Source organism: Rhea pennata, chromosome 4, assembly GCF_028389875.1.
Source record: "Rhea pennata isolate bPtePen1 chromosome 4, bPtePen1.pri, whole genome shotgun sequence".
Classification (NCBI taxonomy): Eukaryota; Metazoa; Chordata; class Aves; order Rheiformes; family Rheidae; genus Rhea; species Rhea pennata.
Window position 1 is genome coordinate 46,730,129 of NC_084666.1, and position 23,220 is coordinate 46,753,348.

The following is a 23,220-nucleotide window of genomic DNA, read 5'->3' on the forward strand; positions in this document are numbered from 1 at the left end:
GTTGGCACTGCAGTCTGCTCTAACCACTAATTCCTTCACTTAAATTCTCCTCTCTCTCTTTTTTTTCCTCCCCCCCCCTTTTTTTTTCTTTTGGAGGAGTGGGGAAAGGGGATAGGGAAAACCACACCACATCCACTTCCCAGAAAATACTATATCATCACCTCAGCTGCTGCACTGCTGCCCCATGGCTAAAGGCTGAGTGTTTAGCTATATCTGAAGGTGAGATGAAAGTCCTCCGGGATCTGGCTCAACTCTTGCCTGTGACTCCACCCCAAGATCTTAAGGGCCTGCTGTATCCAATACTATGCCCAAAAGAGGAAGGAGGAACAGGTATTGGCAGTTACGTCCCCCAAGACACCGGCTGCACCTGCATTATCACTAGCATCTTCTGCAGGCCCATGACTTAGTCCCAAAAACTGAGCGAAATGAAGGAAGCTGACTTGAGTACTTTATGGAACTCTTTTATAGTTACCCACAAAAGTGGTTGCATCATCTGCATGTGTATGCACACACAAAGTGAGGAAAAGGAGAAGGGAAAAAGCAAATATTCCCCTCATCTGACTGCAAAACCACCTACTTCACGTACTGACGTAATTTAAGGTCATGCTATTTCTAATTCCCTAGTTCCACAGGGTCGTACAGCAACTGGCCTTCCCGATTTTAAGACCGCATTGACAGATAAAGTTTAAAACTCCAAGAAAACAATAGTACAGAGATTTAAAAATGGATGTGCCAAAGAAGAAATGGTACACAAACTGTATGAATTGCACAAAACAAACTGCAGAGACAGCGCTGAGGGCAACTGGCTAGTTGCCAAAATCACCACACTCACTTGGTCCTCAGCTGGGCTGAGTCATGCTGATTACCCTGGAGTGACTCCTGCTGACCACAGCTGCTCTATCACAAGTTATGTTTCTGGCAGCTGCTAAACACAAGACAAGTGCTCCAGTACAAAAGCTGTGCACGACAGCAAAAGGGCCAAGTGTGCACAAGAGATGAGTGGCACAGGAGGCAACCTATGTCACAGATGCACTGTGCCGGGTCTCTCATTGCCTCTTGGTCTATAGGCGCTGACTCGGACCTGGACTATCCGGTCCTAGCAATGCTCTACTTCATACATCTGCACATATGCTGGCAAAATATACACTTGCTGTCTGGAAGCAATAGAATAACCCACGCATTTCAGACAGCACTCATTCACTTTACCAATTTGTGTGACCACACATCAACAGACCTTCTAGCTGCCATGTCTGCAGAATACAAGTCATTCACTTGGCTGAAGCACATGCCTCTATCCTTGGCTGACCACCTCAGGCTGCTCCAGGCAGGAAAACAGAAGCTGACATTTTCTCTCCTGAACGGGACAAAAGGAACAACAGCAGTGCAGAACCTAGGACCAGCATGGCTTGCAATGCTAGATTGCTGTGTTAGCAAAACAAATCTGAAAATATGCCCCAAACTTTGAAAGGCTAAGGATCAAAGAGCTAGTTTTGACCCGTCCTTGAGAAAGGTTATTCTTCTCTTAACCCCACGGGCCTGAGGAGAACTACAGGGAACTTGAGCAGCCTTAGCTTCTGGGAACTAAAGCATTTTCCTGAGCGGGTCTCCTTACCACAGGGGCAACACCCTGATTCTTCTCAGAAGGGAACAAAGTTAAAGGGAGGAAGGCCCAATTGCAGTAAATGTTTAAAGAGAAAATGATAGAGGGCTGGGGAAACCTGCTCTCTAATAAAGAGCAATGACATTGCAACAGTGTTTGCAGGGATCAAGGAGCAGAGCAGGAGACAGAAGTGGCAAAATGACTTGTAGAATAGCTACAAGAGGTGCAATTAAAAGCTTTCTAAAGCAAAAGGACACTATTTAATCAGGAGTAAAGTCCAGAAGCAAAAAGTGGACATAGCAATGTTTCTGAACAAATTTGAACTGGCAATACATATTGACTCAGAATCTTAACATTATCAGGTCATGATGGTTATGATCTGATTTTGGAAACTCTGAAGCCTCCTTCAGCATACTGCAGAACTATAGCTTCCTCTTTTTATCTCCCCGCTTCCCCCTGATTCTCTCACTTTTTTTTCACAGAGAGGAAAAAGAGAGGGAGAAAGAAAGAAAAGGAGAAAAAAAAACACTAACAGTCCTATTTAAGTTCCAAGGTGGAATGCCTAAAACTTTTAAAACCTCAAATATTTCCACAGGAGGGGAAGACCACTACATGCCCCATTAACACAATACAGATGCTCCAGGAGACTAGGTTACTCTTTCTAACAGCTTTCTGATACTTCTATGGCTGAAAAACAATCATGATAACGACAAAAAAAAAAAAAAAAAAAAAAAACTTGCATGCATTTTCCAAAGCTGCTTTCATATTCTTCCTAGAAATGAAGTGCTTTTAAATCCTACGGCTATGGAAGCAGTTACTGAATAGCACTCAAAAACTGATAAAGGTAACATATTTCAGCTCTAACAGCTACACTGAAAAAACTCAGCAGCCAGAACTAGCTCACAACCGCCTACAGACTAGGAAATGAAGAAAGAGCTGTAGCCTTCTTTCCTCTCCTAGTTTCAACCCTGCCTTTTTCAGGACCCCTTTAAAGATTACTGTAAGTAATATTTTTATATATAAAACAAAATTTCCAGGGCTAGGAACCTTAGTATCTTTTTCAACATAGTAATAAAACTAGAGTAGCTATATTTACAAAACTAGCACAGGCTGCTGCCAGCGTTAAAATGCCACAAGACAATTTAATGGATTTCCTACTCACAAGATGAATGATTGCAGAGAGCGCGAGCCACCTTTCAAGGATACAGTCACCCACCAACCTCAAGGACTGTTAGCAGATGCATGCAAAATACAACTGCAGTCTTTAGCATGCAGCTGAGGGAGTAATTTTACAGTGTGAATTGCAATTCTTAGGAATGAAATGCAGAAAACAGCTGCAACTGCTCTCATAGGCAAGTGTGGATTATTAGCCCAGAGATTCCCAATCTCTTCCATGAAACTCGTCAGGGTGAATTAATTCAGGGATGTGAATTCCAACAGCAAGTCTGCATGCATTTAGGTATTAAAAATAGCAACTACAGTAAGAATGGCATATGAACTTAAATCTCCTATGACTCGTGTTGTTCACTGCTGTCCACACAGTTACCTATTTTCCTGCTCTCGGGCTGTCTTCATTTTCCAGAAACATCATTTACCTTGTTCTTATTCTCACTGGAATAGGTTTTATTATGTAGTTCTCTTCCTCTTTTGCAGAAGCATCTTTAGATTATCCTGTGATGAACAATTCCCCAAATCTTTCCCATTAATGAAGATGTCAGCCCAACTCTAAAGACCAGAGATTAGGAGAACGTTGAAATTATATGCTTATCATCCACAGAGTACGAAACCTAACTGCTCAGCAACTCCTATCAACATGTCCATCCACAAACTGACACCAGAGGCCCTGATCGAGAGACTAACTTGCCATGAGAGACTATTCATGGCAATGACATGATCAAGTGGCTTCATCAGGCCCGTATTTGTACTTGAGGCCCTTAAGACTAAGTATTCTGTGACACTGTCAATAGGTTGACTCTGAACATCACAAGAACAGTTTGAGAAAAATATTTTATAACCAAGTGTTAAGCAGATATACCTGTTTAACACTACATGCAATCTTTGCTTTTGTTTATGCTTCTCAAGGAGAAGTTTCCCTTTATAATCAGAATAAGGAGCGCTTGTTTATAATCCTGCTAGCACATCAGAATTCTGTCAATTCCTATGAATCCAAAATTTCTCTCCTCTATATCCCCAGTATGCCATATAACACTTATCTGCATGATATTAATCATCATAACTGATAAATCACAGTGCTTCAGAATTCATAATACCTGAACTCAGTTCAGCAGATAGTAGGGATTTCTCCTTTAAATGACATTACAGATTTATGTATTCATGTATTTCTCAATAACAAAGAGATAAAGAATAATCGCTTTTTACATTTAGATTCTGAACAAAGATTTGGATTTACCACAAAAATAGTCAAGCTATCATGAATCTTACCTAAAGATCTATAACAATTTTGAAAAGCATAGAACATAATATGATGTAAGCCATTCGTGATGGCAAACATTCAAGAAATTTTAACATATGAATGAAACAGATTAGCCTTTCAGTTTCAACAGCTACATATATGGTTTGAAAATAAACCTGAGCAAATGCATATAGTGTCACTCTTGTATATATAGTGAGAAACAGCAGAGCCTACTAACGCTACCAATAAGCTGATCCACATTTCTGGAATATGCTTTTAAAGGGCCTATGATGTCTGTTAATCTGTTTTAAAAAAAGTGTCAAGTCTCATCAGCAAAAGCTGGCTCTTTCCCATATGGAAAAGGTCACACTGTCAAGTTTCATCAGTATGTACACAGTCTATCTTTGAAAAATGTACAACAGAATTTGACAGAATTGCTACCAAAAAATTCCTCCACACAAAATACGTGCTCTTGTACTTAACTTTACTATGTTCGTATATCCACAGGAAATGACCATTTACCTTTCAAGTATCCTACCTGAAAGCCCACTCTTTATCTTGAATACATCTATTCTTATCCAAAGAAGAGAGGGAAGTAATGTGCTTACCAAAGGGAAACAAACATACCAATTTTCTCATTCTGTGCTCCCTCCTCACAATATTTTTCCCTCCTCCCTTCAGTAGACAACTCCCCCCTTTTCCTTAACTAAAGCTCTACACTCACTACAGAGTTAAAGGAACATTTAAACACCTCTTCCTTTTCTTCAACAGTCTTACGTACGTGAAACTATTATCCTATTATCCACAATCAGCAATCTTTGTTTAAGCCCTAACTTTTTAAAACTTTTCTCCTACAATGTAGTTGCTAGATCTCTAGCATATCTTTTCGTTTGGCTCTGAATTTTCTCCAGTTGGTCATATACATCTTGAAGCACAACATCCAAAACTGGATCCATTGCTTCAGCTGAAGCCTCACCAACGAGAACAAAAGAATTATTTCATATATTATTGCTGTATAGTGATTTCTTTTTTTCCACAAGGAAAATGTCTAATGTTCAACTTGTAAACTACTACCCCCCAGTACCTTTCTCAAACCCACTCTCCCATAACCACTCGCTCCAGATCATTTGCGTAACCATATTCCATGTCCTTGAACTTGGTAACTAGTGGGTATTTTTGAATGTTTTTCAGGTTATCTTTGAAATTTGTTCATTTTGAAACCTCACCTCTACCTTTGCTCGGGTAGTCCCTCGTAGTTTTATGTCATTTGCAAATTTAACAAAAACATACTCTCTATTCTATTATCTAGCTAATTAATAAAAATACTGCTGAGCAGACGCATAGCCACAGCAGATCATAGTGGAACTCCTTCAATACAACTTTCCATATTGGTACTGATTTAGTAATGAATATACTCTGAGTAAAATTATAAAGTAGTTTGAGATGGACTACTGAAGTTTCATTGAGATGGTCTGTCCTTACTTCTCTTATCACAGTATCATGCAAAACAGAGTCATAAAACCAAATACATACTACTACTCCCTATCTACAGAGGTCTGTTACACTGGAAAAGACAAAGTTTCTATGTTCTTCTAGGTCCTTCCAAATTGTTTCTTTATTTCAGGATTTTGTCTAATAGCCTGTTCTCTTTAGTGAGACCAGCTTACCAGATGTTGAAGCAAGGAGGGAAGAAAGAAACATTAGAAATACTTTCAAAGGCATCACAAGTGCCAAGATCAGTCTTTTGTTGGTACAACTTGCCTTGCAAAATATTTATGGTTACACAAAACAGATACCTATATTAAAGAGTATGCTCTGATAATCGTCCTAACCTAGATAAGCTCATAAGCATATCCTGCCTAACATATGGGAAATTTCCTAACATGAGATTGCCAACACATTTTTTTAAACAAGGACAAGGAGCAAATCTGACAGTCCTACAACTTAATACAAAAAAGAAAGACAACAATTTACAAATGCACAGTACCTTTCCTGACCTCATTTTACATAAAGGAAGTCATAAAAAGGTAAAACAAACAAACAAACAAAAAAAACCCACTATTTAAAAAATTTAAAGATCACTTTAGGTTTATCAAAACAGTCTGCACAAATGACACTCTACAAAAGTAACATAGCAGGTCTAACACTGGGAAAGAGAAGTAAAGCAACCACACCACAAAGATTTTTTTTTTTTGTTTCTTAAACGATCTACAGACTTCTCCCATCTGCTGCTCTCTTTGCAGCTTTCAACCGTGGCCAAACAGATTGATGCCAAATCATTTCTAAATCAAGGAATACCATAAATGTAGTCATGAGTAGCCATTTTCTACATCACAAAATTTATCAAGCATCCATCCATTCTAAGAAGCTCAACAACTTTTGCCATGAAGATTTACTAGCTCAGCCACTAAAATTATTCCCAGGTATTTCATCTGTTGGTCTCTCCCCCATATATCTTTTCTGCCATTCCAATATGAGCAAATAAGAATCAAAAAAAAAAAAAAAAGGAACGAACAAAAAAAGAAACAACCTCATGAGCTTTCTATTTTAATTTCCAGAAAAGGTAACTTGCCAGAGTAGCTGGTTTAAGTCAAGTGTTATATATGCTAAAGACTTGCTCTTACAATTGCCTTTTTTCTGAGTATCCAAGCAAAACTCCACTAACAAAAGATAAATAATTTAAAATTTTTTTTATTATTATTATTTTCTTAATCTGCTAAATTGCAGCTTCATTTTAGATCAAGCTGGAATGAGTTCAAGCTCTCCATGAAGCAAATTCTTGCTAGCATGTGCCTGAGATATAAAAACACATGTATGCATGCACTTACACATTCAGGATAGTTTCTCATTGCAGAGTGAAACTCAGTTTACTCTTAATTGGAGCATAGATCTTAGGCCAAATTCCCTGATCTGTCCAGAGGCCTTTTGACATTACAGCCTCTGGTAATCACCTTTCTATGAGCAAGCTTCTCCTCTACAACTAGTTGCTCTGTTGAAGCAAAAGCATGTGTTTTCAATAGCTAAACTGCAGACAAGCTTCCCTGATTTTCATAAGAAAAAGAAATGTTGAAGGGGTGAAAGGAGCAGAAATATTATTAAACTTTGAATGCCCTCTTGCTTGGCTACAGTTACCTGAGGAGCTTTAAGCATTAGCAATCAAGTATACATTTGTAATTCTACTCATTAGTACTCTGTTCCTTTTTCAATTTTACTTAGCAAAGTTAAATTTTATGTTTACTTTTACTGTGTATAAAAATGACTGATTGCACAGAAGCACTTTTACTATATTTAGAAAAAAAAATCAGGAATAAGGTTATGTTTAGCTTTTAATTCCATCTTATAACGTAGCTTTTGAACAGATAATTTGACAACCTTCCAAACGAATGTCGAACCACTCAAAAGACAGTGCAAGGAAGGAGGACAAGCAACAAAGATCTTAGCTTGATGCATTTAGTGGAGTAAATGTGTTTTTAGATTACAAGCACCCATCTCTACACATTCTGGTATTCTATGAATGTACATTTTCTGTTTCCAGTAGCATCCTCATCCAGATCTTCAGGAGATGAAAACTAATATATTAAGTATGCAATTCTAAGAAAGATGAGATTGTGTCAAAAAGGAGGGCCTGCTTTTAAACGTATTATTTTTTTTTTATATGTACGTGTAGCAATAGTGTCTGGCTCACTCCAAACAAAACTCAATTTAACCCTGTAAGGCTAACATAAGTGTGGGTGGGGAGACTATTCTAACTTCATCAGAATGACTAATTTCTAATTGCACACTTTTTGTTAATGGTATTGCTGCAGAAACCACAAAAAGCACAGCTTGTCTCTCAGATGCCAGGTGCATATTTCATGGTTGGCAGCTAGAAAACATCCTCTTAATTGCAAAATGAACATATTGGATCTAGAGGTGACTGAAAAAAATCCTCTCCATAGGCTTGATTGACCTTTGTGGGATCTAGACTGAGCATAAAATTATTTGTAGACTTTCACTTTGCTAAGTGAATCACTGCATTTATAAAAATAGCTACTTAATAGTTTATTAACTGACAGCACTGACAAAAATCTGTAACTTAAATAAAGTCTAATCTTCGGAAAACATACTAGAAAGGTTATCACAAAAACTGCCAGAAACTCCATTAAACCATTTTGTAAGTATCTGGCATTTTGGACAATTTTGGATAAAACTGATTCAACTCATTTTAAAGCCTTTCAATTAGTCAGGATCATCTAATCCTTCATGTTCTTCCCTATTGTCTCCTCTCTGGAAATAAGAACTGTATTAATAAAAAACACTCAGAAGAATTTAGATTTTAGTACAAAGTTTCGTAACTATAAATACATCTCTATATAGAACACATTTTCAAATTAATCTCAGTGAAACAGCTGGAGGATAATAGCTGGGTGCATTAAAAAACCCCAAACCCCCAAACCCATCAAATAACAGCTACACATAACCACAAAATTCAATCAAATCAATATCATCTTTCAGCATTAAATATCAAGATATTAAGATGAATAAAGTGATACAACTCTGATCTATCATCTCATACTGTTTGTAATAATTCCTCACTGCAGTTTGTCATCCTTAACTTTTCTTTGTTTAGACAAATCAGAATTAGGCCTTCCTGAAGCATCTACAAAGCTTGTTTTCAGCACTGAAAAGAGACTTTCAAGTACATATTACGTAGAGCATGACATTTTCATGGTATTCAGTGAAGCCTAGATATCTTCTGATATTTTATTTTTTTACACACTCATTTAAGTGTTATTTTTGGAAGAAATCTAATCATAAACTGGACTTGTAGTAATCCTTCTGTGATACTTTGGGATTCAGAAGGACAGTGGTCTAGATACTCATGGTTTGTCCAGCTGAATCACCTATGCTCCTAGCTACTGGGTGAGATTAAACAGAGAGAGCAGAAGGAAAAAGTTTAACACCAGAATTCCTACACTGTATGTGCTGCACTCAGCAATTTGCAGCGTTTTGAGAATATGGTTTGTCCAGACATGTTCAGATTATTGTTTTAAAGTAGATGTGGAAGACATAGCAGCTAACAGTAATTAGACATTCTAAAAACGCACCAAATAAAACAAGAAAGCTGACAGGCTACGTTTAAAAGCCAGCCCCACAAACGTGAACACTTACACCACACCAAATACACTCACTTCAGTCAGTACCTGTTTCTGAGGTTACTCTCCTATGCACAGACACGAAGTAACCAAAACAGTGCTGTTGTGAAAAAAACAACCAAGTTTTGTTTAGACCCAAATATGTTTTAATATAGTGTAAATTAACATCTTTAATTAAAGAGGACAAGAAATCTTAAATCTAGATTTTTTTCAATCTCGCAGTTGACACTGAAAATGTTTAGCTGTTTCTGGTTACAAGCTGGCCAACAACTGAGAGCACAATCAATAATAAATTTACATACTTAGGCTGCCAAACAAACCTATTAAATGAATTATCAAGAAATTTTTTAGATCCCTATCAACTTTCCCTAGTGGGCGGAAAGAATTAAAATTATGCAGTGGCTTACTCTTGATGTTATGTGGAGATTTTTTTCTTGGCCATGCAAAAATTTGGATAAATTATTAACTACATAAAACTTACATTCCCTCGCTTTCTGTCCTCTAATAAACTGTAGAGGCAATCTGTCAGCCTCACCTGTATCCATCCTTGCATACAAGAATAATATGTCATACAGAGCTTCTCCTGGAGCAATAGGAAATCTCTTTTTTATCTCTAGTGTCTGCTTCCCCACAAGAATACCCTCCAAACTACAAAAATCTGCCTCAAAGTTGAGAGGGCTCAGTCCTGGGCCAACTGAAGCAGAACAGAGGGTATAAAATCCTAGTATTTCTGCACTGACTTCTAACGACTGTGGTCAGTTTAACTGCCATTGAGGAAGGATTTTAACTTTTTTTTACACTGAAAACATGACTTCCCACATCCTTTTTTTTTTTCTTTGCACTTCCTAGCATGCACTCTCTGGAACTATAGAAATGCCTTTTTTTTTTTTAATCCTGTAAAATTTCATTCGGCTTTGACAAAGAAATTAACTCGCAAAATTGACATTTCCATTTCATCATTTACCCAGCGCCCGCAAATTTAGAGCGTGCAACAAATTTTAACAGATGAAACACACAACAGGATAGAAACAAATTAATCAAAGGTCAGGGACAAATCTTTTCCAAAACACCGCACCTGTTTCCTCAGAAATCCTACAGGTATATGAGCAAGACTAACCTTGAAGGCCCATCCTTTCTTTGCAGAAGCTCATGCAAAGCTTCCCACAATCTTTAACAAATGAGAAGAGCTCCCCTCTGCCACACCTGGAGCAACTACCGATTACATTTCTTTCCTTTTCCCTCTTTACGGGCTATTAGCCTCTATGCTAATGTGGTTAGCCCTGCTATTCAAGCTGTGATTTGCCCCCTTGTGCCAGTATTCAGCAATGTGCTCACGGTGACTACTTCAAAAGAGAGGCCCCCTCAACTCATTCAGTGCACCCATTGCTGTAAGGGTATCTCAGCAATTGAAGTACCTGGAACTATGAATTCCTCTGCTGTCAGTTTCTGCCCAAATTCATTCATTTTTACAGCTGGAATCAGCTGGAACACATCTGTTGCTTCCCCGGGAGAGCAATCAGTAAGGGATTTACAGGGGGGTAATCTCTGGTCTACAGTTTGCTTATTCTCTGGCATACCATCACATACATCCTTGTGGAAAGATAATGCAGCTGACAGAAAATTGTCATAGGCCCACAGAAAAAAGATTATCTGTCCAGTTTTGGGGTGTGTTGCAAGCTTCATTCATATTCTTGGCTTTCTCTCAGTACGGCTGCAGAACTGTGCACTTTTTTGTAAGAACAGTGACACAAAGATTTAGTCATATATCTTCTCAGAAAAGGGTCTGTGCCTGTTCCTTGTCAGTCTGTAATGGCATTTTGGCACTACAGTAATTGAATATGCACTGGTGCATGGGCAGCAACCTAACAGCCTAATAAATAAAACATGAAAGTTGAAAGAGAGAAAATTAAGGAAAATTTCATGCATATTTTTCATTTTTCATGTAAAAGATCAGAATATTAAGTATGTTTCAGTGCCCTGTTCTCTATTTTTGTTGAAGTCACTCATTATTCCTTGGACCCCATTAGAATTAGAAACTCCAACTAAAAAACAGCATGTTAGAGAGAGTACAAACATTAAGTAAACAGTGTAGTATCATACTTATGTATAAATTAAAAATTAAGTGCCATTAATGAAATACTTGCATTCTAAATGGACAAGACAAAGAAAGCAGAATGATATCAATTTTGCCAATAGGAAACCAAAGGTAAACAGGTGCCAGGAAGAAAAATATTGTGATCACAAGGGATGACTATAAAGACCTGGAGTGATTACTTTTCTTATACATCATGGGCTTTGGTATACTTAGAAGTTATAGATCTGGTAATATGGTTCTAGAAAGGGTAGTCCTGATATTAATTCCAATGCAGGGCATTTCAATTTAAATATTGTTTCCTCATTGCTCAGTTGTATGCATGTAAAAATCAATAAAAACCTCCTATAATATGACAAAACACAAAAAGAAATGGTCAGTGTACCTGTGTTGTATTGTTCACAGCTTTAAAAAGGAAAGTAGCTATTCTTTTGCTCATCTCTGTATTCCAGATTTTAAGCTAAAGCAGCGCAGGCATTATTTTATGTTAAAGTTCATTTTAAACAATATACAACTTACGCATTTCTTCAACCACATCTGGATCACACTCTCTATATTTATCTATTTCTGCCTTTAGTCGCTCTTTTTTCTGCCGGAGAGCTGCAAGTTCCTCTATTAGAGCTGCACGTTCTGCCTGTGGGGTCAAAGCAAGTTGGGATATACATTAAAAACACCCCAAAGGAAACAACAGTAATTATTATAATACACAGAACATTTTGCAAAAAATAAAAAGATACAAATTTAAAAGCTGTTTTCACTACTGCTTTCTGCCAGTGAACCAACTAAGCATTTTATGCACAAACAAAACTAAGTGACACTAGAAGGTATCAAGTACAAACTGGAAGGGAAAAGAAAGAAAGAAAGAAAGAAAGAAAGACCAAAACAAAACAAAACAAAGAACAATTTTCTACAAAGTTTGAACTCAGTGTGGTTCAACAAACTCCGAATAGATTTCTTCATCGTTGGGCTTAAATGTTTTCATTGTTGGGCTTAAACGTTAAAGCATATTTAGGAGTACTAGTCTTGTAATTAGACAGCGTTACAGAAAAATCTAATATTCAAACTTCTAAATGTCTGGATACCAACTATATATGACTGCCCTTTGAATTATTTTTCTCCTCCTTTGTTCCATATCATCTAAGAGCAGCAGCCTCAAAATAAATTCAAATATTTAAGACATGGTAGTAATTAATCAACAAGAATCCACAGACACCCAACCCAACATGATCCCTTCATAGTGAACTCAGCACAGATTTCTCATTCAGCCATCCAACCACTAACTGGCTGAAATTTGGGATTACGAAATTTGGGATTCTCAAAGAACTCATGCTAGGCCACTAGCATGGCAGCCTAAAAATCCAGAGAGCATGAGTTTGTAAACCTTCCATTTCTTAGCCAAGGGCAATCTCTAAGGCTATCTGAGGGTGTTTAAAAAGCTTCCATGTTCCCAACCCTTCAGCCAAGAGTCTGGATTCAACATATTCTGGAAATGCAGATTCCAAATCAAAGGCCTCCAAACTCTGCAGAGTGGAAGTTGGTTGCCCAGAGCTCTACGCTATGAGCTGGACTTCTCAAGATTGGTATAAAATCTGGAACCAAAATGCTGGAAGTATCAGCCATAATGGGATTTCCAAGACCACTAGTTTCGGCTAACGAAGGCAGGCCACATGGTGGAGAAGCCCAAAGTCTCTAACTGTCCGTTTGGAAACTGGACAAGCACAGCTGCATGAGAAACCTGCCTATGATTAACTGATTACAGACAAACACGTAGAATCCAAAGTATCTGTTAGAAATCTGTTAGAAATGCTAACACTGGACATTTTCCTATAAAATTTCTTTCCATCTGAAAAATTCTTGCCAGCCTTGATTATGTACTTTTTTACTCAATGTAAAAGCCAGAAGTTTAGACTGGCCATCTCAAAACTGATGAACAGTTTACAATACCTTATGAAATATTTCTAACTACATGTCACTTTATATGTCAAACATAAAGCCTAAATACTATAAAATTATTTTGCAGTGTTATTTTAACAGCTTTAGCATACAGAGAACACAAAGCTTACTTGGCTCCTTAGAGTAACAATTTAGAAACCTAAATCATAAATAAGCCCCCCCCCCCAATAAAAAAGGCCCCCAACATCGAAGTGTGCAGTTACTAGATTTGTCAGTTCAGCAACTAGTGGCAACTTTGGCACATACCAGTAGGTAGATCAAGTTTTAAGATATCTTTGAGGATAGGATTAGAGACCTTCTGGGCAGGCTAGACATCCACAAATCCATGGACCCGGATGGGATGCACCCACGGGTACTGAGGGAGCTGGCGAATGTTGTCGCCAGGCCACTCTCCATCATCTTTGAAAAGTCGTGGAGAACTGGAGAGGTGCCTGAGGACTGGAAGAAAGCCAGTGTCACTCCAGTCTTCTAAAAGGGCAAGAAGGAGGATTTTGACCCAGGCAACCATAGGCCGGTCAGCCTCACCTCCATCCCTGGAAAGGTGATGGAACAGCTCAGTCTGGATGTCATCTCCAGGCATATGGAGGAAAAAAAGGTGATCAGGAGTAGCCAGCATGGATTCACCAATGGGAAATCCTGCTTAACCAATCTGATAGCCTTCTCTGATGGAATGACTGGCTGGGTAGATGAGGGGAGAGCAGTGGACATTGTGTACCTTGACTTCAGCCAGGCTTTTGACATTGTCTCCCATAACATCCTCCTGGATAAGTTCAGGAAGTGTGGGTGAGATGAGTGGACAGTGAGGTGGATTGAGAACTGGCTGAAAGGCAGAGCTCAGAGAGTTGTCAGTGGTGTGGAGTCCAGTTGGAGGACGAAGACGATCAGAGGGCTGGAGCATCTGCCCTATGAGGAACAGCTGCGAGAGCTGGGCCTGTTTAGCCTGGGGAAGAGAAGACTGAGGGGGGATCTTATCAATGTGTACAAGTACCTGAAGGGAGGGTGTCAAGGGGACGGGGACAAACTCTTTTCAGTTGTCCCATGTGACAGGGCAAGAGGCAATGGGCAGAAATTGAACCTCAGGAAGTTCCGCCTGACCGTGAGGGGGAATTTCTTCACTCTGAGAGTGATGGAGCCCTGGACCAGGTTGCCCAGAGAGGTAGTGGAGTCTCCTTCTCTGGAGATCTTCAAGGCCCACCTGGCTGCAACCCTGTCTAACATGCTCTAGGTGACCCTGCTGGGCAGGGAGGTTGGACTAGATGGTCTCCAGAGGTCCCTTCCAACCTTACTGATTCTATGATTCTAAATCTGAAAAAGGCAGCAAGGTTACCAAACTTCAAGCAGTTACACATTTTCACAGACAAACATTTTCACAGCCTTTAAGTAGCCATGTGACAGTATTTTACACATTAGAACATGATCAAGTCAGAAATAATCCAGCTTTTGGATTTTTGTTTCACTATTCTTCCCTATTCTCATAATTGATACTTGGAAGTCCCAATAGCTTTCCAACAGCTACATTAATATTTGAAAACTCCCCATATCCATAAGCCCTGCTCCCTAGAAGGAGCCAATCTCAAAATCAACTTACAGTATCTTCACGTCCAATTTTGGATTTCTCAATGCTTTTTTGTAAAGACTCTTTTTTCTGACTGCTTTCAGCCAACTGTGAAAGGAAACAAAGAAGAAAATCAAGTCATTTTAGTGCTAAATATACCTATAGAAGTATGTGCATGTGTGTGCGTGTGTATAAATATTGTTTAAACAAATAAGTGCATGTAAACTTTTATGAGTATAAATCTATAAATAACTCACATAATAAAACACAAAACAAATACAAAAACCCAAGTTAAGCCTGAGCCTCTGCCCCACAGATCAGAATTACAGGAAATAAGTTACAGTCTAGGAAATTCTTACTCCCACGGCACATAACTTTGTCATATACTGCACAGTCAGCACAGGACCCAACTCCTGTTTCATACCACAACCAGGCACCTATAGGCAAAGGCCTCCATGACATGGAGGTTTTGAGTAAGATGGTTTCTTTTGGTCCGTGTCCAGCTCTGTAATCTCTCCCTAGCTATTCAGTGGAAGCAGGGACAAAAGTTATAGCAGATCCACCTGCTCAGCTGCTAATCCTTCCCCAAGTCTGGTATGCCACTGGCAATTGCCCCAATCCTTTTGGCACTCCAGTGAATAGAGGTATCTACAGCTAAAAGGCACGCAAAGCCCCAGTCCTCTTTTCTGGGCTGTGCTCACACTGCTGCACCATGAACTTCTCTTTTTTAGGTCTGATGTAGAGGAATCTCACAGGGGAAGTCACATTTCACAGGTTTGGTGTGAATGCACTCTGCATTTTCCTGTCACTCCAGCAGGAATCACTTATCAGAGGAGATCTCTCTTCATTAACCTGCCACCCAGCATTATCAATCTTGAACCAAGCCCTTCCATTTCAGTTGGGAGTTTTCCAGAGACACTTTGGAAACCCTTAAGCTGAGCAGAATGTATGACTCACTCGCTCTTCTTCAGGGACTGAATACTCAGTATTAGCCAAAATAATCTGAAATATTAAATTAGATGAATGAGAATGCAAAAAAAAATTAATAAAATACAGTTTGGAAATCAGTTACTAAATTTGAAACCAATGCAAAAAGAAAAGAAAGAATAGCATTTATAAACTTAAAGGTAAAAAGAAACTTCATGCTGGATATGTATTAAATGGCAGCCCAATTGCTGTTTACTTGGTTTGGGGGTTCCCTTAATACCCTAATTTTTCAAAACTACCACTTCTTTCTAGGTGAGGAGGTGTTTATGCATGTGTGAGTGTACAAATAGCCAAATTCCTTTCAAAAGGAACATTTTTTTTCCTCAATTTATATAGGAATTACACTAACAGTAAGGCATATATGATTTGGGGAAAATATATCCAGCTGTTTACTCGCTCTCAGTAAAAGTAACCACAGAGGCAGTGTGCGTTTCAGTATGTGGCTTGAAATACACCAACATTTTAATTTTGGTGGACAGTTAAACAGTATTCTTTCTGAGTTTTTCCACTAAATTCTTATAAAATTAAGTGTGCTAGTCCTCGTATTATGCCTCACTAAACTGAAGCCTACAGTTCAGAAGAGGACAAGCAATTAGGCTGTAGCTTGCATTTTATGAAGACCAAGGAAGAAAAACACTACAGCACAGACCATTCAGTACCTCTGAACAAAGAGTCTTTGCTGGAACAAAACTCATAGAAGGGAAGCCAGGGAGCTTGTTTAGGTGCACACACCACACGTGCAAAGGGGAAGACAACGCTGTGTAGAACAGAGCGACCATGAAGTTGTATGAATATGAAAAACAGCACAAGTGACTTTAGGAACATTTCTGTATTCTCTAACTTGAAAGCACAAAAGGACCTTACAAGCAGTTGCAATAAAATAATAAGAGCTGGCTTCCAGGTTGGGAGAATGCTTCCCAGTACACTATCTTATTATTTTCTTGGCCTTCTTGAGTCTCTATATTCTACAGTATTTAATCATGAAAGAGGCAGTAATGACAAACACTGAGATCTATGGAAGCTTCCTTGCCAAGACTAGATTTTGACCTACATAGCATGCCACAAGGTTAGAAGTTCTTCCTTTGTCTAGAAGCAGTGATTATTTTCATACAATTTTATTCAGGATTTTTGCTTTCTGCTTGCTCTCAAAGATTTTAATTTTTGGTGTCCTTTTTTAATTCTAAATTCACGATCATGAATTTAAAAGGTTCTCCTTTTTACAAAGAACAAAAACAAAAAAACCCTACACAATTTACAGCTCCTTGTGTATTTTTCAGAAGTCGCACTGGGTATTCCAAAGACAACAAGAAATGAGACGAAGATAACGGAAAGAATAGCAGAAGGAGAGGAAAAGATATTTAAGAAAACCAACATAGGATGAACACCGAACGGGTAAACGAATGGTTGACCATAGTTCAAGCAAGGAAGCTGAGACTGGCAGAAGCAGGAAGGCTTGAATGAAGAGGTGGGAACACAGCTGAAAATAAATGTACATGACAGAAGGAAAGACAGTTAGCAAGGAGTCAGATGGAAGAAGGATGAAGTCTGATACAAAACATAACAGCGCTAACAGCAAACAGCAGATGACATGTAAAGGAAAAAAGACCTATAGAATTTGCATGCATGGCATCATAGTTATGATAGCAGAGGATCACATCTGGCCAAACAGTGACTCACTGGCTATAGGAAAGCCTGATAGTGAATGAGTATGGTAGCAGATGGAAGATTTTAATTCTTTGAGCAATCTTGGGCCATTTTTCAAGAGAACTGGCACATAATACTTCAAGGAACTTTAACTATCCTGAGAGAAATCTGACTTCTGCCAATAGCTGTGGGATTGATCAGGAGAAAAAGCTACTTACTGCCTCCAGTTCATATTTCTTAAGAGAGATGTCTAGTCTGCCACATGAACAACCTTTGCCACAAGTATAACTGATCAGACATGTCAGATGGGGAGAACAAGGACACACAGAGATGCTCTGCTGTACTAGAAAATTCCTCGTCTCCAGTCAGTCTGCTCAAACAGAGCACCTCAGAATCAGCACATCATCAAGGCAAGGTGCAAGAAACCAGGAAAAATGCTGTATAGCATAAAGCTATATAGAGGAGAGGAGGGAGACTAAATAATTAAAACAAAAACAAAACAACACAAAAAAATAAAAGAATTTTCTCCTAAGAGTATTTCCAGTGTTTGCAAAACATAACAAGACAACAGATTTATCAGTAACTAGCATCTATAAAACGGAAGAGTTGGGAAACAAATCCTTTCATTTTACAGACCCCTATAGTCAATTGACAGACTACTGGCCTAGCCTAGACACTAATTCAATCTAAAGTCCCCCAAAGGGATGTTCATACTCACTTTGCAAAGGTCTTGTAATGTTCAGCCATACAACGGTGGAGCAGTTTGTGTGTGTTAAGTGCTACATGCTGCTGATAACCATCAGTTCCACCACAGGCCCTCTGGTCTGCTTTGTATCAAAGGATGCCAAGTGGATGTACACAGGTTATTTATAACGTATTATGCAAGCATTATTACTAGAGTCCCACTTTGGTAAGACAGTGATGCACGTTTGGAAGAGGAGTGTTCGTATTTTAACCCTGACATAAAACAGCCACAGATTTCAATTAGATATCCTTTTCTGTTCCTTCTCAAAATCTGCCTGATACTGTTCTCTACAGCACTCTGCACCATTGGTTTCCTACTCTCCAGTTAAAGTTTTTGTTGGCTGTATTCCTTCTGGTTTCTCGTTCTCAGCCGCTCTAACCACCAACACACCACCAAACATGCAGCTTGTCTTCCTGCATATTAAAATATCTGCAAACCTGGCGTAAGCAATGCAAACCCGGACCCTAGTGTGTACACTGGACAAGAATCAAACCAAGCTCTCATTCACTAACCACCAAGAGCATTCAGAGCTGTTATCCCATTGTCATTACGCTCTTAAAGACAGATATCATATGCTCAGTTTGCTTGAACATTTTGGCTGAAAGAATAAAACAGTATTAAAAACTACAGCTATGATGAGCGCCATTCTCTGTGGCACTACAGAAGAATTCCAGACATCCATTTTTAATCATTCATAACTTTGTGAAATTATTTACTTTGGGTTTGAAGCTCTCCATGCTTTGTTTCAGGCCACAGGCAAGGGTCTGTTTGCTTTTATCTTGAACACAAGCAATTCAACAGTTGTAGGGTGATATTCTCAGTATATTGACATACTGCTTTCCTATGTTAAATTTAATTGACCGCTGAAAAAAATAAGATGCATTTGACAGAAGATACAGAGAAGTATTTTAAAGCATTTTCCTTGATTTTATAGAAAAATTTAAAAATTGAAGCTAGAAAAATGACAAATAAAATACATACAGTAAAAATACAAAGATTATTAATCAAAGAACAACCCAAAAAACTTTGAAAACAGATCTACTGTGCTAAAAGGAAGGAACAGAACTCTGTTAAAATAAACCACTGAGTAAATACCATTGAGTAAAATGATAAAACTGTTAAAAAAGCAACAAATTTACATCAATGTGCAGAACTGGTTTGTAATGTAATGTAAATACAAAATAAACATACAGCTTCTTTTACAGACACAGTCACAAGTGCCTACTTGCAGGACATCCAAATACAGTGAAGTTACATTCCAGCTAACTAATTATGCTACTAATAGGCTCGCAGCGGAAGCAGGCACACGCACACCTTTCACATAGTCCCACTTCATGTGCATCCCATCCAAGCAGTGAGCTGAGCAAAGGAGAAACAGGTCCCTACCTGAAGCCTGGAAGGACTTTATGTGCTTTTAGTGGAACACAGGCAAAGAAAAACACTCACTTGCTACACAAATACAGATTTAAAAGAAAACCTCAAAGTCTGTGAAACGAAAAGAAATAGGTAATGTCTTACCCAGAAAGTCATTACGAGTCACTTGAGCAATATGAAATAAGGAATGATGTTTGCTGGGATTTTGAAGGAGTATGGGGGAAGCAACTGGGAGACAGGACGGAGTGAAGAAATACAGGCCAGAACAATAGGAGAGAAATACACAAACAGTATAGAAGAACTTCTTTTACCCCAAAAAGTGAAAAACAGACAGTAAGATTTTTACAGAAAGGGAACACCATAAAAGGGATAAGCAGCAGACTGCAGAAAATAAAGGAGAGTTAGAGCCCACCATATATCTGTACTCACAGATTTTTTTTCTTAAATACTACATTATAGGTATACTGGAGCAATGTTCAAGAAAAGAACTCTTTTCACATAGTGCAAATTTTATCAGAAAAGATTAGTTAATTTTTAATGGTTTTAATGCAATCTTTGAAAGAATCAGTTCAAAAACTTGGGAGATAGTGGGTAATTTGCTAGGGAAAAAAGATGACTCCAAATACAAAAAATGAGCTTTATTTGCTATTGAAAATGAAAGGCTGGTAAATTGATGCTTTTAACTGAATTATACTTGTTCCAAAATATCATGCAATTATTTCTGCCAGTGTTCAAGTTGTATCTTTTAAAAGAACTATTAGAGAAGTAATGAGAGAGTTTTTTTTTTTTTAGTTTTAATTTGTAACTTTTGTCAATGATAAAAAAAAAATATCCAAACTTGAGCTAAGTGCAGATTTTTTTTCAAGGAACTCAGTGGACACATATGTAACTCTTCATACAATCATCCTATGAATGACTAGCAAGATTCTGAAAAAAAAAAATCTAAAGTTAGATGTCTACACTCATAAATAGTATTTACATGTTTTGCACGTATGTGAATAATAGGGAATTACTTGCCCCTCCCACAAACACGATCACCCTCACGATACTAACTGCATTCCAATCACTGGAACGAAAATAAATGTTTTTAATTTTTCCAGTAACCACATTCTGTGTTTCAAAATTAAATTTAGGCCTACAGTCCTGATCTCTTTAGCATGCTAATACATTACAGCAAGACAGAAATATCACACAGTAGATTAGGCATGGCCCTGTTCTCCAAAACTCACTTTGAGTATTAGACATGTCCTCTGTCCTGTAATTCTTTTTGAAAAAAGAAAAGAGAATATGCTCAGAATGCAGAAGAAAGAAATGAGGAATTCATATGCTATAGGAACTTCCATGCAGCCATGTACAAATCTTTTATTGTTCTCCAGTTCTTTTAAAAATTACATATATAGTAAGACTTTCTACTTACATTAAAAAATAGGTTTTAACTCAGTTATTTTCCCCTTTTATTGTACGTCACAATTGTTAAAGTTTACTTAGAGAAGATGTTCTGCAGTAAGCTTTTGTTTTTTGCACAATTCACTTGCAATACCTTTTGGTAAGTACTAGTTATGCAACAGAAAATAACAACCCCAGGCCAACCTCTTTAATAGACAAAAGGTGAAAGAAACAGTTGTGCAGGCTCAATAAAAGAACTGAATTTCTCTGGCTGCTTTCAGAGTTGGTATAATTGGCACGACCTGAGGGACAGATGGCTGCCTACTCAGATACCAAGTATGCCAAATCAACCTGGAGAGGAGGGGGAAGGGGGAAGGCAAAAAGGCCTCATTCTTCAATCCTCCTTTACAAATGCAAGCAATCCAAAAGCAAAAGCTGAAAGAGCCAAAAGGCATCCACGTAACCGACAAAATTACAGAAGAGTTTACTATTAGGACAAGAAGGATGCTTGCTGCTCTGTGCTGCTGTATTTACTAAAACTACGGAGTCTAAGGTCACAATTACATACTACTTTTCTGAAATAAGATATACTGTATTATTTGAATGACAAGATTTTAAGGTGAATGTCAAAGTTCAAATTAAGTAAGACTACAACACACCATCTCCAGCAAATCTAGCTTTGAAAGGTAGTATTGCCTTATCCTCCAGCTGGAAGCAGTGACAAACTTGCAGGTTTGCCAGCTGGCACAGGGCATCTCCTAAGCGTTAGCTTTCAGCACGATGGTGGGTTTCTGCTAATATTCAGGGACTCACATCTGCCACACCTACTGTGGGCCATGGGTGGACACGCAGGGCAAAGTGCTGCATCCGCACCATGTCTGACAGAGGTTTGGAGGTTAACATCTTGTGTTTTTTCCCCAATTTCTTTGCATTCAGCTCAGTAGTTGCATTAAAATGTCAGGGGTCAGTAATGCATTTCAGCCAGCTGCCAGTATGCAAGCCATATACTCTGAAAAGTAAACCAAGAGATGCCATTACCTAAAAAGATTTACAGTTTCACAGAAAAAACACTGTTAGGAAAAGCTATTATTTTTCCTGCATATTACCAGCACGAATATAACTACCAGGACACAGTAACAGCATGTCCGTTTTAACAAAGCAGGATTCTTCCTTCAAGTCTAGTTTATAATTCTGAGCATAACTACAGAGGCAAGCTAAAAAAAAAAAAAAAAACAAAAAAAAAAAACAAACCCACCCCCACACAACCCTTGCTCTTAAATCAAGCCAGTTTTAGCTTATGCTCATCAAGAAGTCAGGAAAGGAAAACTGCATTTCACAATTGCCATTAATCTAGTTACATATTAACAGCTAGTAAAAGTGAAAGCATGAAATTCTACTAATGAACACAGAATTAGGAGGTTGTTTAATTCTAACAGAAGCCTCCAGAGCACCATATTTTTAGAAGTCTGCCATGACAGCAGTAACTAAGCATTCCCTGCAGAGCTTTGCAGCATGCTATTAAACATAATTCCAGAAGGCTTTAATAAGTTACAGCATTAGAAGACTATTCTCTGCTTGACATTTTAGGACTTACTAAATTCAGAATCATATCAGGACATTAACATTTAAAAAATGCAATATGCAAAGAGGTAACAAAAAACCTGCACTGCTTCAAATAAAAACATTTTTAGCATTTTCCAGGAGACTGATCCAGGGAAGAACTTTTACAGGATCAACAACCATAGATATCATCAACATTCAGAACATTTTAGTGACACAAGTTCTCAGCCTCTTGCTTTTAGAGTACTTCCTACTGCTGCAACTCCCACTGGGTGGTATGAAGCAAGTTAGCCAGACACACCATACCAGCTCCACAGTTGGCCATTTCTTTATGTGTCTAGTCTTTTATTTCAAAGAAAATGCATAGGTCTGTGAAGGCCTGCAGGCTGAAAATAAGGAGGAGTCACTCTAATTACCTCTGTTGGGAGAGTCATTACTATTTAAAAAGAAAAAAAGAAAAAGAAAGAAAGAAAGAGAGAGAGAGACAGAAGGGAATGGAATCACTCAGCAGGACTGGGACTGCTGATTATCAAAACAGCCAGGCCAATCCAAGGAAGAAGAATATAAAAGAGTTAAAAGCTAGATTAGATACCCTCTAAACTGAAGGAAAAAGAAACCCAGCATGGATATGGGAAGACTACTGTAACTGCTTAGTCAACACACTAAAATTCTACATAGCTATTATAAATTGCGCGTTAAAGAGATACCTCCTCAGCAATCAGACTCTCTTCATGGAAGAGGACAAATTAGTGTCTTTTCCCTCAATCTAATAAAAC

The 23,220-nt window shown here is 38.2% G+C and overlaps 1 protein-coding gene across 3 annotated transcripts in view; it reads right to left on the bottom strand.

Moving 5' to 3' along the window:
* The window catches only part of MND1 (meiotic nuclear divisions 1), a 42,019-nt gene that overhangs the window by 3,746 nt on the left and 15,053 nt on the right, over window positions 1–23,220 (bottom strand). For all 3 annotated transcript variants that reach the window (XM_062574752.1, XM_062574749.1, XM_062574751.1), the window contains exons 5-6: window positions 14,782–14,856; window positions 11,760–11,874 (exon numbers count right to left, since the gene is read on the bottom strand). In XM_062574752.1, the coding sequence (XP_062430736.1) occupies window positions 11,760–11,874; window positions 14,782–14,856 (190 nt within the window). The remainder of the gene's footprint in view (window positions 1–11,759; window positions 11,875–14,781; window positions 14,857–23,220) is intronic.